The 16,428-nt window shown below is 41.2% G+C and overlaps 1 protein-coding gene across 3 annotated transcripts in view; it reads left to right on the plus strand.

Annotated features, from left to right (window-relative positions):
• The first annotated feature begins 160 nt into the window (after nt 1-160).
• Nucleotides 161-16,428, plus strand: part of LOC142786764 (N-chimaerin-like) — a 60,536-nt gene continuing 44,268 nt past the window's right edge. Inside the window, exons 1-9 of one of the 3 annotated variants that reach the window (XM_075884402.1) lie at nt 161-313; nt 922-981; nt 1,078-1,133; nt 1,575-1,606; nt 2,427-2,540; nt 6,835-7,144; nt 11,754-11,831; nt 15,035-15,119; nt 15,893-16,066. In XM_075884402.1, the coding sequence (XP_075740517.1) occupies nt 298-313; nt 922-981; nt 1,078-1,133; nt 1,575-1,606; nt 2,427-2,540; nt 6,835-7,144; nt 11,754-11,831; nt 15,035-15,119; nt 15,893-16,066 (925 nt within the window). In that variant the 5' untranslated portion in view covers nt 161-297. Of the gene's footprint in view, nt 314-553; nt 573-921; nt 982-1,077; nt 1,134-1,574; nt 1,607-2,426; nt 2,541-6,834; nt 7,145-11,753; nt 11,832-15,034; nt 15,120-15,892; nt 16,067-16,428 lie in introns of those variants that run through there. The other 2 variants (XM_075884403.1, XM_075884404.1) reach the window with 2 other exon arrangements.

Consider the following 16,428-nt stretch of genomic DNA (forward strand, 5'->3'; position numbering starts at 1 on the left):
CCCGCTGACTAGCCCTAACGGCGAGCCAAGCGAGTTGCCGAGGAGAAAAAAAAAAGTTTCTCGCCGCCTGACAAGTGAACGCCTGCGCGAGATGAGTTGATGCCGGCCTCGACCGGAAGTTTAATAAAGCAATTGACAAGGAGGGAACGCCTCGGACGATGCCTGCTACGTGTGTGTTGATGCCGTCTTAGCGTCGGACGAGCGCGCGTGCGCGTGTGTGTATGTGTGCATCGCGGCTGCGGCGATTTGTCATTTCCTGCAGCGGCAGGGGCCCGTTGCCCGCGACCATTTGTGGAAATGGCTCGACAATTCGGTGAGCACATGCGCATTGATTTTGCGAGTGCTTCGTGTGTCGTGCGCGCTGCTTGTAGTCGATCGCTTGGACGAAGAAGTCCGGTAGAGAAGCGAGCACCCGTAGCCGCTGTCCCGGCGATTCGTTTCGCTGAAGGGCGAGTCCGTGGTGCTTATTCGTTTCGCCGGCACGAAGCTCCACCCGGCTTTCGATTCGATTTGCGCCACACGTCATCTGATATTGAACCGCTTGTCCTAGAACTCGTGCGAATCATGTCTAGGTAAAGTTTGCAGCCGTTTTGGGTGTCTGCCAGGCTCTAAATATAGTTCAGACGGCGGGGACGAGTCAAAAGCCTCCGCTCTGCAGAAAGATCACCTATCGCTTTCCATTCCTCGGATGTTTTCTCAGCCGACTCGCCCGACAAGAATACATGCTACTTGCTCGGCCAATATACATCTGAGGCCGTGTAGTCGAAGTGAGCCTTCCAAAAATAAACATTGATAGCTTCAGCGGAAGGGGGAAAAAAAAAGAGGAGAAATAGTTTTGTCCAAGCTAGTGATTTAATTGATGCTACTGCTGTCCTCTTTGTAGCTCGTGACTAACCACTTGCCTTCCATCCATTTTCGCAGCGGAGAACATGAAGCAGAAGCATCATATGAACGAAATACCGCCAGTGTGGAAGTCTTATTGTACGTACTCAGCATTTTTCACTATAGACCATACCTTGGGTGCATTCTCCCGATTTTATGCAGGAGGAAAGGAATAACGGTGTTTATAATTTTCAGTGTACCAACTTCAGCAAAAAGCACCAACGCCAAAGAGGATAGTCTGCAATAAAGAGGTAGGCTATGCCCATCACTTACCTTGACTACTACTGTGTGGGTGTACAAATAAAAGAATGTCGTTGCCACAGGGAAACGAAACAGACGCGTAAAATAATCAGGTTTCATGTCCATGTCAGTACAGGAGGATAAGAATTATGCATCTGTTATGGGCTACTTTGCATTTCAAGAAAAGTACCGATGTTGGAACTCAATTTTAGTGTGTGATCGCAGAGTGTTGCACATAGTAATAGAGAATCAGAGTATACAAAGCGAGCTTTGTAAATGTACCGGTGTGATCGAAGCATATCACGTGGTATGTGTGGACTAGTGCAGATATTTCACCGGTAGGAGTTGGCATAATTGTAGCATGTTAAATGCTGCTTCGTCTTGTACTAAATAATTTATAATGCATAAAAAGGCTCGAGGCATTGACACATATTTTCTTGCTTGTACTGCAGGTGCCTAATCGTCCTGCTCATTATGGGAGGGAGTAAGTATTTGTGTATTGTTCATTTTTGTGTCTGCTAACACCTGTAAAACCTTGGCAGCAAGCTGCTAGTGCATGCAAGAATGCAAACAGAATAAAATACATGCACAGATTAGCATTCACACTAATGCTAAGCTATGTATACAAGCCATGGTTTAGTGTATGGAACATAACTAAAGAAAGCGCTCATTAAATCCAGTTATGCTGTGAAAATCAAGTACCGACAAATGGTTAAAAAGACGAAGAGGTTTTGGTCGTTCTATGGGGGCTGTGTCCACAATTTTAGCCTTTGTGCTTGTGTTTTGATCATCGGTCAGCGCATGATTTTTGTGACATGAACTTTCCTGATCGGACTGGTTTTCATCAAACCCTACATTTCATGAATCCGTTTATGCCAAACATTATGTGCGACAACTTCACGCAGACACCCATTTGAAAATATCTTGGTAACACGAGCGGATATTGTCATCTTCCTGCAGCTGCACTATGGGACGGGTTAGAGAAAGCTTAAGATAATGTCTGTTCAAATGGCTGTTTGTTTTCAGTGACGGAATGCTAGCAAGTCGTGCAGATCAGTTACACCACAAGCTAAGGTTGCTCAAGCTCTTTTGTTTTCTTGCTCTCTCTTCGGTGTGTTTTTGGTCACATCAAGCCTTTTAAAACACCAAGGGTACATTGGGACATTTTCAATATTCTCGATATTTGACTAAGCATGGTTGCTTCAGAGTTCTCTAGGAATACGAAAACACCCTGCCGTGTTTATATCACTGCATCGCAACAGTAAATGAGCAATACCTTATGTCAAATCACGTGTTCAATCTAGGTTTCATGGGATTATATCCCGGGAGGAAGCGGAACGCATGCTGCAAGAAGGGGATGGCTGCTATCTGGTCAGAGAAAGCCAACGTGCTCCTGGTCAATACACGCTGAGCTTAAGGTGAGCCTCTCTTTGCTTTCCTCTGTTTTCCTACACAAGCTCATTGGCCGTGCTTTTTCACGTTGATCGCACTTAACCTAAACGAACATGTCGCCAGTGTGGTCTTATCTGGTACTAGCAGCAGTTTTGTTGTGTCAGAGATCCTTTTAGCACTCATTTCATTTGTAGTTACCTCTTTCTGCGTTTCTCCACATCTTGAGGTCATAGGTTTGACACATGGCCAGAGCAGCCGCCGGTCAACGGGCGTAAGTATGCAAGAACTTGTGTATGGGGGGGGGGGGGGGGGTGCTTAATGAAGAGTCACTAAAGAATAAAACGATTTCAGGAGTATTAGTAAATAACCCTACCGCAACACGGAAACAGTGCTATTCGCAAGACTAGGTGCTCAGTATGTCAGAAAATGTGGTATAAAAGAAGCTATTGGAAACGGCACCTTGAAGTTCTCACACCAGCTTGCCATGACAATTATAGATCTTCATGGAGACTGCTAGCTCCTGCGTAGTTCTTGATCAGAAAAAAAATGTGCATCATATTGAGTTTTTAAGGAGTAGGAGATTTTGCATGCTAAGTTTTAGGAGCTCATTTACCCAACATGCCCATAATTTTAAAATATACCTTGAAGTCTTTGACATCATGCCAATCTGTTGAAGTTGCTAGGGGCACTGTTGGGGTTTCGACAAAATTTTAAAAAAATCAAAGTTTTATCCCAGTTTTCTTTTATAATAATACACTTATGACCATGACATTAGGGACGACATAGGATGATAGCATGTTCATAAAACAATTCATCAGTATGAACTGATTTAGTGTATAAATTTCACATCTACTTAAAGGGGCACTAAAGAGAGGAACGAGTCTTCTCATATCAGTAAATTATTCTTTCGCAGTACCAAATCACTATACTTGCAGTGAGAAGACACTCGGTAAGAAATATTACATGCAAAAGACAAATGCGAGTGGCATTGCCGCCTTGACATTCCCGCACCAATCGCCATGACGTCAGTGATTTTGATGGCTTCTACTAGGACATGCGTACTTTCTAATCAATAAATAAGAAGCACATCGCCCTTATAAGAGGCTAGAGACTTAGCGTACGAAGTTTCAGGAAGTTTTCTTGAGTTAGTGTGACCAAAACACAAATAAAGCATTTTGAAACCTGCTATGTCACAGATGGTGTTCTTGGTGCAAAATTTGAAAATGAAACTCACTTTGATTTTTTTATTCTCATAATGAGATTATGGTGTTGAAAGCGACTACAATATGGTTTTCAGATTACAGTTTATTAATTTAAGCTGATTCATTGTTGAACTTCGGTGTCGCGTAGAGTGTTTTCGTTCTACAGGGAAAATAGGTGGTTTTTGTAGGTTGCACAAATGTTTTTTCACTGAAGGAACTACTAGACCTAATATTTTATGTAATTCATATATGAGGAATGCAATTAAGGAACTTTTTGTGGTTACAAGTTTTGTTAATGATATGTATAATATATGAGCACTGTAAATAGCCAATTTCAGGATAATGAAAAATGATTGAACAGAGTTTGCAATAACACGCTTCTACCTACCTAGAAAAGAGGTGAAAAAACATTATCATGTGCAAAACATAATTCTCTGCGATAGGTACCATCTGTAAAAAAATTCAACATTTTCATTGAACATGACCTACCTGACAAAAATTTTACTCTTAGTAAGCACTACCGTTCGGGGCGTCATATGGCAAAGTAATTCTTCCATATAAAGCATAGTGAAACATTGCATGTATTGCAGTAAACCCTCGTTTTGTGCATAATTTTCTAGTAGCGCTTGCATTTCCTGTAGTTTTCATAAGTTTTCTTTCTGTCAGGCTGGTTTTGAAAGACAAATAGAGACGGCCCGCAGTAGGAAGCAATGTTGACTGGTGTTCTGGCCTGGTTTGCATGCTCATTGCTCCCATAGCCAAGTTTAACCATAAAGCAGCATGCTCAGACTCGCTACAGCTCATCAAATCAGTAAAATCAGCCGAAAACACGTCGTAAATGTTGAAATCTGCAATCTTTCGAAAAGTGTGCGCGTACTGCATCTAGGGGCAGCCACGCTTGCTTTCCACTTAAGCGATCGTGCAACTTCGAAGCGCGCTAAAAAAATCAATGCTGGGTGAGAACTAAAATTACATAAAGAAGAAAACAATAGTTCTTATCTGTCATGACGGGTAGTGCGGTGCATCTGTGAATGAAGTGGAATGACTTAGAAGCAGCAATTGAAGCTATTGATAGCAGGTTATTGACACTCTATAGGCGTGGTGCAGAAAGAGTTAAAGAATTGCTCTGTGATGTAATGCCCTGTGAATTAATCATTCTCTTTAGCTACAATAATTGCATATGAAGGTTACATTATCATTTTAGAAATATTGATCACCTCAGAAATAAGATTGCTTATGAAAGACCAAGTTGTCTTTACTTAAACCTATTCACGTAACTTAACCAAATCAGACACTGTTTTCGGTGATGTTTTTTATCTTTTGAACCTCTTGTTGCAATCAAAGAAAAAATAGGCTTCCAAGCCAGCAGTTTACATTTGACCAGCACTGTTGAACATAAAGCTTGAGGGTGTGGCTTTGGTACTTGTCCATGGTGGCCGCATCGCAAGGGGGAGAGGGCAAAATGCGTAGAACACCCACGTGATGACACTTATTGGCTTTTTAAAGAACCACAGGTAATCAAAATAATCATGGGTTTTCCACTGCGGCTTGGAAATGAATCGAGGAATTATACAGGGTGTTTCAAGAAATGTGTCCACTATTATTGAGAAATTACAAAAAGGAGCCATCTGCGGGCTGTCTGCAGTGTTCTCTTTACTTTGGCAGAAGGCATCTTCAGACTTGTACAAAGGTTAATAATGGCTGTAATTATAGAAATTAATATTGTATCCTTTTAACCAGTGGAAATAAGTGGCTGAGTCAAATGAGTAAATTAAAGTCCCTGCATGAAATAGGGCATAGTCACTTCGAAATTTCAGAAAGGCAGCCACTTTGAAGCGTCATTTGCGTCATGCCCCACCTGACATCAAACTTCTCGCCTATAAATCTTTAATCCGAACTAAACTAGAATATGCAGCTCCCATATGAAGCTCGCACCAGGTATACTTGATAAGTGAATTAGAGTCTGCGCAAAACCGCGCCACTAGGTTCATACATTCTTCATATTCATATAACATAAGCATATCATCCCTTAAATGTGAAACTGGTCATTCGAATCTTTCAGTGCACCGCCGCATTGCCAGCCTTTGTTTGCTACACAAGTTCTTTCCCAGCCCTCTTAATCAAGCACCCTACATCGTCCCACCGACGCGCATATCTCACCGCACTGCCCACGCGTTTCAAATTGCCCGTCCACATGCTCGCACTACTACTTTTTCTGCCTCTTTTTTCCCCCGTGTAGCAGTGGAGTGGAATGGCCTTCCCTGTGACGTTCCAGCCATCACGTGTCCATCAACATTTAAAGAGAAGGTCACCACGCACATTTCCATTTGAAAACCTGTGTACATTTACCTGTAACCCACCCCTTATGTAATACCCCCTACATGGGGGTCTTTAAGGTATTAAAGTGATGTGATGTGATGATGTGACTGGTAATCAATGCAGGGTGATGAAATCTGGCTAATTTAGCAGGCGAATTCAGAACCGATGCACCAAACAGCACATCTGCCATTTACTACGAAAACACCCTCAATGATGACACTGTTTTCCTCGCATCAGGAGAGGAGGATAAGGAAGCATCAATAAGGGGCCACGCGGCAGGAAAGCGCTGCTACGAAACAAAATATCTAATTGACGGTTGATAACAGCGACGGAAACAGTGTCGTCATTGAGGGCATTTTCGAAGTGAATGATAGATAAGCTGTTTGGTGCGTCGATTTTGAACTCACCTGCTAAATTAGCCAGTTTTCATCACCCTGCAGTGATTACCAGTGACTGCCTTTTTGAAATTTCAAAGAGGTTATGGCCTATTCACAGCAGGCACATTAGTTCACCGATTTGATTCAGCCGCTTATTTCCACTGGTTAAAAGGATACTGTATTGATTTCTATAATTACAGACATTTTTCAGCTTTGCACACGTCTGAAGATGCTTTCTGCCACAGTAAAGGGAACGCTGCAGGCAGCACGCAGATAACTCCTTTCTGTAATTTTTCAATAATAGTGGACACATTACTTGAAACACTTTGTATATTATTACTGTAGAAAATGGCATAACAATTGCATGACCTCAGGTGATATAACTTGAGCATCTTGCTTTATGTTCTTGTTCCTTTCGGCAGGTTTGGAAACGCATGCAAGAACTTTAGGTTGTATCACGACGGAATGCACTACGTCGGAGAGAAACGCTTTGCAACGCTACAAGACCTGGTGGCCGATGGTCTGATCACAATGTACTTGGAGACATACGCGGGCGAGTACATCAACTCCATGTGTGCTCAGTCGCGGTATGAGGACAGCCCATACATGACACTCCACTCGTACCAACGCCAGCTGCGTCAGAAGCAGCAGCAGTCACTTCGCATGCGCCACCATCGGCAACCACCGCCCGCTGCCGAGCAGGAGAGTCACGAGTACGACAAGCCCGATGAGGTAAGTGAGGGGCTGTCACTGTGCCCAGCATTATGTGCGTGCAAAAGGTCGTAGTTGTATAGTAGAATGTCTATTGGTGTATCTCCCATTGGCGTATCTCCCGTGGGTCGGGGGGACAAGGCCCTCTCTCCCCCCCCACTGAGAAAAGTACGGCAGTGGTCATTGTCTGCTGCCCTCTAAGTAACAAACTGAACTGAGGCAACATTTTCATTCAGCACAGCAGTCACGTAATCATATATAATGACATTTCGTTACCTATTTTTCCTAGACTTGTGCAGAGAAGGTTTTTTTTTCCATGTCTCGCCACCATGTACTGTAGGCTTTCTGCATTGCATCTCTAATGCATTTATTGTGGTTTGCCTGACCTGAAATTTACATCACAGGTGACCCAGGTGCAGGTGAGAACCAAATAGGAAACACTCTACGGACCAATCGCCCGCTCTTCCCGCCTTAAATATAATTATATTTCCTAGAAAACAAATTGAATCGCGGCTGATCTATATCTAGGGCTCCGTGTTTTTGGATTATGCAAAAAAAAAAAGTCATTTACACTTGCTGATAAAATTTTAGGCTGTTCAAATTCTGGTTTTAAAGAGCAATCAGCATTAAAAGAGCATTTCCAAAGCTGATTTTCATCACTTTAACAGATAGAATATCCATCAGTGTCACCAATCTTGTAAAGCAGTTGTTCTCAGCCACGGATGTGTTGGGGACCCTTTGTGGATTGGTGGAAGTGATATTCCTCGCAGCAAAGGGGAGAGAGGGAGGGAGGGGGTACATAGGTAAATTAACACAACTGGAGCATGAAATAGGTGTCTTTTATTGCTACCACAAATGTCAAACAATCGTGCCACATCACTTCATTTTGGATAGTTCATGAATACGTGGCTCAGTCACGCTTAAAGAAAAATGCGGATGAGGGTTTCTTGGATCATAGAAATGGCTTCGCAGGCCCCCAGCATCACGGACCCCCATTTTAGAACCACTGTTGTAAAGTATGCTTGAGTCTATACTGAAACAAGCTTTAAGTTTTAATACTTACAAATGTAGGTGTTTTATATTCAAGTATTTGTGCTGGTGTGCATGTGTTTGTGTGTCCAGGCTTTCTAGACATGCAAAATACATTTAGCCTGTTTGCATGTTTCGTGTTCAGGTATAACTTCATGTACAGCTTTACAGCATATAGAATAATAACATTAATTAATCCTTTACATTAAATCAAGATTATGAGATAGGACAAGCAGCTTGTCTAGCTCCTGTCCTCCAGAAGTACACTTTGGCGAGTTTGCAGCAAAGCAATGCAGTGTTAAAGCAGTGTGGTGCATCTTTATTAAGAGTGTAAGTAAAGAGCAAGTGAAAAACAAAAACAAACGGAAGCATGGAGAAACAGGATTCCCAGCAACAGGACGACGCATTTTCATGGAAAATGAAATCTACAGGAACACATTGCGACAACCTATAAGGCAAATGAAAGACCTGATTTCATATACTTGGGCATTTGCTGTCAATGGATGAGGGCGTAGAGGTGTTCTTGAGGGGGGCCGAGTTGGGAGGACTAAAAACGGTCTGCATTTTAGTCTCATATTAACAGCCTCTCCAAACTCATATTATGGTTGCTTGAAACAATTGTGGTGGCTCGCAACCATGTGATATGGAAGGCAGTCGACTCGAGCACAGAGGGAAGCCCAGCTGTGAGGCTCGCAACCATGTGATATGGAAGGCAGTCGACTCGAGCACAGAGGGAAGCCCAGCTGTGAGGCTCGCCCGGCAACTTCATCGACCTGAGCAAGGAGATGGTTAGAGTCCGCAGCTTTGTGGACTAAGAAGACTCTCCTCTGTTTCTAGTAATATTTATTTCTCCCAATTTGCAAACAGTTCACATACATGTGTGTAAATGGCTTAACATCGTTATACTACAAGCCACAAAATTGTTAAAGGCTCTCGAGTTTGTATCGCCAACTGCTATAAAAGCTGCCACAAAATTTATTGACGAGAATCTGAAATGTAAGGAAAACAGTCTGTTTCTTTACATGTCTTCTTTATATAAATATACTCTAAATATATATATATATATATATATATATATATATATATATATATATATATATATATATATATATATATATATGGCCGACACATAAATAAATATATATATATATATATGGCCAACACAGTGGGGCAACCTGGCCCTCCAACTTGTGCAGAAGTAGGTATGACACTAAAGATGTCTTAATTTGAGGAATTGCGTGCGACTGTTCATATTGATGCCAACCCATTGTGTTTCTTCGTTAGTATTCATTTAAGGGCAAAACGAATTTTATCGCAGTAAGGACTGTTTTCAAGCTTTGATCTATTATGCGCTTTTGATTGTTCATACCTAGCAGTATACATAGAGCATCATACATCAGCAGCACTATCCTTTCATAGAACTGATGTAGGGCTACAGCAAGGTAGGTTTACATCAGTCTTTTAGAACCACAGCTGGCCAAAATTAATGCAGAGCTTTCTCTATTGTATACCTCGAAACCCTCATTACCTTTGCATGAGAGCATCTTGCGAAACTAGCTGCTGAATGCACTATTGATTATTGATCAAGTGCGTTCAGTGAATTGGCATTGTTGCCTCATTGTTGTTAGCCTTAGTAGCTGGGGTAAAAAATTGAAGCAACTTTGACAATGGACTTGAAAGTATCCCTAAATAAATGTACTATTGTGATAGCAATTATATGGACAGACTCGGCTGGATTTTATCCGCCCGCAGTGACGTCATTGTGGCCGTCACTGTCACTCATCGTATATGTATACATATCTATATGTAAGAAAATGCAAGAAAGAAAAAAAATCCAGAAAAAGACTCTGGCGCGCAGAACTGAATGTGGAACCTATGAAATGTGAGTGCTAGGTGTTAACTACTGAGCCACAGAGGACCACGTCTTTTAACGATTCAATAGCAAGCTATTTATATCTACCACTTAGAAAATGCAAGAAAGAAAAAAAATCCAGAAAAAGACTCTGGCGTGCAGAACTGAATGTGGAACCTGTGAAATGTGAGTGCTAGGTGTTAACTACTGAGCCACAGAGGACCACGTCTTTTAACGTTTCAATAGCAAGCTATTTATATCTACCACTTACCGCTGGTGACGGGCATATTAGGGGGGAACTGTTGTGTTTTCAGCTTTACCAGCTAGATGGCGCCATGAGCGCGCGTCGTTACATCGTCACGACCAAAGTCATGATGCGGTGGCACGCACTGTCATCTACCACGCGTGCTTTGCCTCGCGAAGAGGAAAGGTAGACGCTCACACGCGCGCAGTTATCTTGCGGTGTTGGAGAATCGTACGTCTCGGCTGGCATTTGGCTTTCACCGGAATGATTCTGTTGTAGTTATCGGGCGTACAAAGGTCACTGTAATCGTTGCAGTCTTTGTGAAAAGAGCGCGCTTTTCAGACACAGCGAAGTAACAACTGAGACGCTTATTCGTGTTCATCTGTACCTGCGAGTACGTTTCGTGCATTACTTGTGCGTGAGAAACTCGGGACACGATTCGATCTGCTTGAAATTCTGCGCGGGACCTTCCAATTGGTTGCTATTGTGTTCATTACTTCGCCTTTGCGGCAAAGCTGTGACATTTTTGTTATTGGGCATGCTACAAAGTCAAGCTTACATGCATGGGACTAACATACTATTCTTGCTCCCAGACACCTTTGTAGTCATGATTGCCAGAGTGATACCATCATTCATGTCATCTCATGGCCACATTGCTAATGTTTGAACAGTTACTTTTTTGGGTGGCCATGGCTTGTGATAATAAATGATGCTAATGCTGCTGAAGTTAATGCTAGTACGAGTTGGTACTACACACCTAATAGTAGTTTGAAACAGCACAAAATATGGAAGACCGGTAGAAATAATTAAAGGTGGCCACTGCAACCAGAGCATATCATTTAGAGAACAACTTAGCGTATTGCATGCTACTGTAACTTTATGCTGTGAGCCATGCCCTTTCATGTCATCTCTGAAGAGACACTAACATAAAACAATAGATCTGTTTAGATTGATAACCTTTACTCAGAAAACTCGTGGTGCCACTGGTTTCACTATTAATGAGAACTGACAGACAGTTATGCGAAGGAAAGTATAGGGAATATTATTAGAAGTAATTTTGTAATGTAGGTGTGCAGAAAGAAAAGAGGATGAAAAAAGAACTTGCCGTGGGCAGGATCCGCAGGTTTAGATCCTGCTCGCGGCAAGTTACCTTTTCATTCACTTTTCTTTGTTCACATTTATATTACAATGACTTCTAATAATATCCGCTATACTTTCCTTGGCATAATTTTCTGTCACTTCTTATTAACATTGTTTCTAACTAAAAAAAACAAGCCCTTATGTTTACCCTTCTTTCCTGGTTTCTCTGTTGTAGTTTTAGTAATAGAGCAGAAAATCAATTCCAAAGCAGTTTTAATTTTCGAGCCAAAATCTTCACAGTTGACGTCACGAGTATTGAAATGTATTTTTTGTACCTTAGCGACATAGGCTTCACGAAATTTCCTGAAAATTGATATGAGACTTCCTCCGGCTTAGGTCGTTCTTTGTACTAAATACAATTTCAGGAGCTCGATTGTCCCTTGCTGGATGGCATTCCCGAAGACATCAACGTCCAAGATTTTGAAAAACCTCATGCTTTTAAGGTAACATGCGAACTTTTTATCTTTTCTCTGAGAATAGTGCTCTTTGGTGTTTTTTGATGGCAGCGATCACATTCAAATGGTTGCAAAATGTAAAAGAAACTAATTCATTTATTTGTGCATTTATACCCTTACATGCTGTGCAGCTATCCAAAATTTTCACTGAGAATATGTCTGTACAATTGAAATACTCCAGTTACCACCTCGCTTCACATCCTCCACGAAATTAAGTTTGATGTTACTTGCACTGTGTTTACCAGAAAGGAAAATTGTGTTCTGCATGTGTTAGAACTTGCAGGCACAAAATATCATTCAGGTAAAAACTGCGCATCTGTGACACAGCCAGAAAATGATAAACACCACTGTAGAGCCGAAGACCATTTTTACTAAAATGCTGCACAAACCCATCTCATTCACCGCATGGAAAGCACCAAGACATCCAATCAGTCCATTTTGGAGCTGTAATTCAGCTGTGTCTCGACACCGCTTGGTGACAACCCGAAGGTGTCACCCATTGGCCAGTTGTATAGAAGGCAAAAAGAATGGAATCTACATGGCATGTACTTCAATGAAGTATGACCACTTATACAGTCAAACTCCTTTATAAGAAACACTGATATAAGAGACAAATTGGTATAAGGGACACCAGTGTGCCTGAAGTAAAATACAAGTTGGTAGGAAAATGCATACATAGTACCCTGCTTACAAGAGACATCTGATATAAAAGGCAAGAATTGATGCCCAGAGCATGCCTCTTATAAAGGGGTTCAACTGTAGTTAAAACAAGCTTCAGTAAGCAAGGACTGTGTCTTGAGAATGGGGCATTTACGGAAGGCTAAGGAACTGTTGTTCCGCTTAAGAGACAGTTATGAATCAAGTAGGCACTCATTGGTGGTTCTAATTTAGATTTATACACATTGTGAGCACCACTTAGAAGTGGCTATATCACGATGCAGTCTGTTTGCACTGCGAAATGTGCATGGCACGGCACATAGTAAAGGCAGCCACACTATCTTCGATGAATCGTTCCTTTTGGTCGCGCCTACTTAGTTCATTGCTGTCATTTGTGCTACTACAGAATCGGCATCGTAAATATATAGGTACATTCTGATAGACAAATGGCATTAAAAAGACTGGACAAGAAAGTATACACACCACAGGGTTGACTAACAACAAATGTTTTTTTTTCTTCCAGTCAGCACATATGTGTATACTGCACCCCTAAGACAAAGAAACAACAGAAGAAAAAAAGACAATAAATTAGGGTTCAGTCTGCGCAGAGGCAATAAAGTGATCTGTGTATCAGTAGCTTTATCTGCTTTGAAAGGAGGAGCATCAAGTAGGACAAGGACAGCTTCCGAAATGATATACGGGCATTCATGTATTTTGACGAGAATTTCATATCTTTAAAGATGGCTGGCAACTGTAGTCATTGCACCGAAGAGATATTCGACCATCTCTAGCTTGTTTTTGAACCTTTTTTGAATGCTCATGCATGCAGTCATTAGCTCACCGCCCCGTTCGACCATCGTCATAATGCCTGCAAAAAAAGATGGAATTGTACTCACAAAATCGTAGTCTTCGTCCTTTCTTGTCTCGCCGCATTAGCGCTGTAATCATGAATCAACCAGCTTAAGTGCCCAACGGGTCATGTACAGTAGTCATTTAAACGTGATGTCAATGCGCAGTTTCTCAAGATAACCGCGTCATGTGGTGACAAACCTTGTTTCTAAAGATAATATTGGCTTTTATCTACGCATACATGTTGAAATTATGCTTACATGACCCCTACTAAAGACAGTGTAAGCAAAAGTATCTGCGTCCCTTAGCCCTAAATTATCCTGTTTCAATCAGTCAGTACTGTACATCCTTGACCAGTATAACAGGGAACACTGAAATTACCCACTGAAGGTAATCACCCACCAGTGGTCAAAAGCAGCTGGCGAGCACAAAAGTGTTTGTAAAGGCAAATGAATATTCAAGCAGAAAGGTACGTGTTGTAATTCAATACGTCATATTCATAATGGTAAAAATTTTAATTGTTCATTCATCATAAGCTGGGCTTTCTCTTTCATATTGCTCACAACTGTGCGTATGCAATAATGCACTGCTATGATGCTCAGCTGCTCGTTATGCAACTTTCTTTCAATGACAGCTTGTTTTACGCAAACAGATTTGTTCAAAAATTTTTTTTTGCCCTGTAATGGATTAGAATAATTCTTTGTTGCCTTCCGTCACATTGTGATTGTTTCGAAGAGCTTCAACTATGTATGTGCTTGTTTTTTTTTTCTTGTTTTTTGTTTTCACTCTGCTTGAAGCTGTGTAAAGCCTGCGGTATTTAATGAAGAAAGAAATAACTAGCAGCTAGTTCAAGCTGTAGTATAGAGTAGTGTTTATGTCATCTTGGTGGGCTACATCTTGACAAAGGTTTCTTACTGCACTAAAAACATGGACAACAGAATATGAGAAGCCAGTTCTGGCTTTGATGGTTTCAGTTTCAAGGTGGTGTCAGGGACGTACTAAAAAAAGCAGTACTGCTTAAATTCATCGCTGATTAGTATGCAGTTTGCAGCTGTTTATCAGAGATGACTTTCTGAATAGAAAACTGGTGTTGCAAAAGCATTTTAGAGCTTACTTCTGCAATTCTATTTTCATTGCATTGTTAGAACATTGGTTTTGATGAAGGAAGGCTCTTTTTGTGTTATCCAAATATAAAACTACACAATTAAGATATTGGCATTCCACTGTTTGCCAATTTGTGTTTGGAGTAATTCATCTAGTTCATTGAATCTGTTGGATTAATTAGCAGACAAAGTTATGGTTGTCATTTCAAATTAATGTGGCACTTGCCAAAGACATCTAGTGGTTACAGTGCTCGACTGCTGACCCAACGGCCACTGGATCGAATTCGAACCGTGGAAGGCGCAATTAAATGAAACCATATGCTTGAGGTTCTTGTACCTAGACATATCTCTACCTTGAAGATCAAATACTGTCTAAATTTGCAGAAGCCTCCACTATGGTGCCCCTCATATTCTTATCGCACTTTTGGTATGTGAAAACCCAATAGCAATGCTCATTAAAATAATTTGATAAATAATAATGGACTGTGCAAATAGGGCTTTTCATTTTTCTCCCGTTTTAGTACTCATGAAAAACATGCGACTCTTCAAATGGTGCCGATGTATTTAATTTGTTTCGCGCAGGTAAATAACTTCAAAGGCCTCCCGTGGTGTGACTTCTGCGGCAACTTCATGTGGGGTCTGATAGCCCAGGGCGTACGGTGTGAAGGTGCAGTTTTGATATTTCTAAAAATTTTCGTTTATATTGTAAATCTTCGTTGTAGAATTGTGTTATTTTGTTGGTGGTGGTGGTGTTACATACAAACACAGCACAACTGTCTGTATGCCATTTGAGGGAATGCTTTTTGTACAGTCATTTTCCCAGAATGAGATTACCAAGAATTGTCTGTCTTGGAAAGATTGTGCCATGTGTTTGAGTACGTTTCATCTTTAGCCATAGTTTTTCGCATGTACAGTTGTCAAGAACGCTGAAGTTTAGCATTGTACACTAAGTCATTTCAGTTTGTTTCAGCACTAGCTCTGAAACCTAAACATATTTTCATTTCATACATTTTGTAAAAATATTCTCAAAATACTGTTTAAATACAAAACAGTGTCTTCATGTGCTTTATCAAGTCAAAAACTGAAAACTCAGGAAGAAGTTAGAGTTATCATCATCGTTAAGGGACTTTTGGCTAAAATTGGCAACTTTTTGGAAGTCTTAGCGACTTCGTAAAAAAAAAAGTGAACACCACTAACGCTGATTTCTTTTAGATAGATGGTTTCACAGCATCGCACTGCCACACAGCAGTGAAACCACATTTACAGGGGGCCATATGCGTGTGTTAATATTACACATATTCGTTCACTTTGAATACTTTGAAATTTATAATAATCTGAATTTGTGTCAAACCAAGGTCGAATGCTGTAATGTTTATTTTAATGTCTGCAGGGCCTGAACGCCCGCCCGTTCCTAGTAATTGTGCAGTGCTGTCCTTTCAGACTGTGGCTTCAGTGCACACAACCGATGTTCAGAGAAAGTGCCAAACGACTGCCTGCCGGACACCAAGTACGTCAAGCGGGTCTTTGGGGTGGACCTGACCACTTTGGTGAAAGCTCACAATACTCCTCGGCCATTCGTTCTGGATATGTGCATCAAGGAGATAGAGCAGAGGGGTAAGTTGAGCAACACACTGAGGTAGCTGAGCGATTAAAGTGTTGCAATGGTTATCTCAAGGGTGCTAATTTTACTCCAGGCAACTGCCGTCATATATTTGTTTGCACATAGAGCATTATGTTGTTGGAATTAATCTGGAGTTCCTGACACTACAGCACAACTCCCAACCTTAACATAATTTTGGCACATAATACACAAAAATACAGCTGCGGTATACCTGATCATAGAATCAGCAAATTGGTAGGATTGCCCACTACTTACTTTCACTGCTTCTGATTGCAACATTTCATTTTCCCAAGACAGGTACGAAAGTAGTAGTACTAATAAACCTGCCTGTAACGAACCTCCACATAATGTACCG

This window comes from Rhipicephalus microplus, unplaced genomic scaffold, assembly GCF_043290135.1.
Source record: "Rhipicephalus microplus isolate Deutch F79 unplaced genomic scaffold, USDA_Rmic scaffold_32, whole genome shotgun sequence".
In the NCBI taxonomy this organism is placed as follows: Eukaryota; Metazoa; Arthropoda; class Arachnida; order Ixodida; family Ixodidae; genus Rhipicephalus; species Rhipicephalus microplus.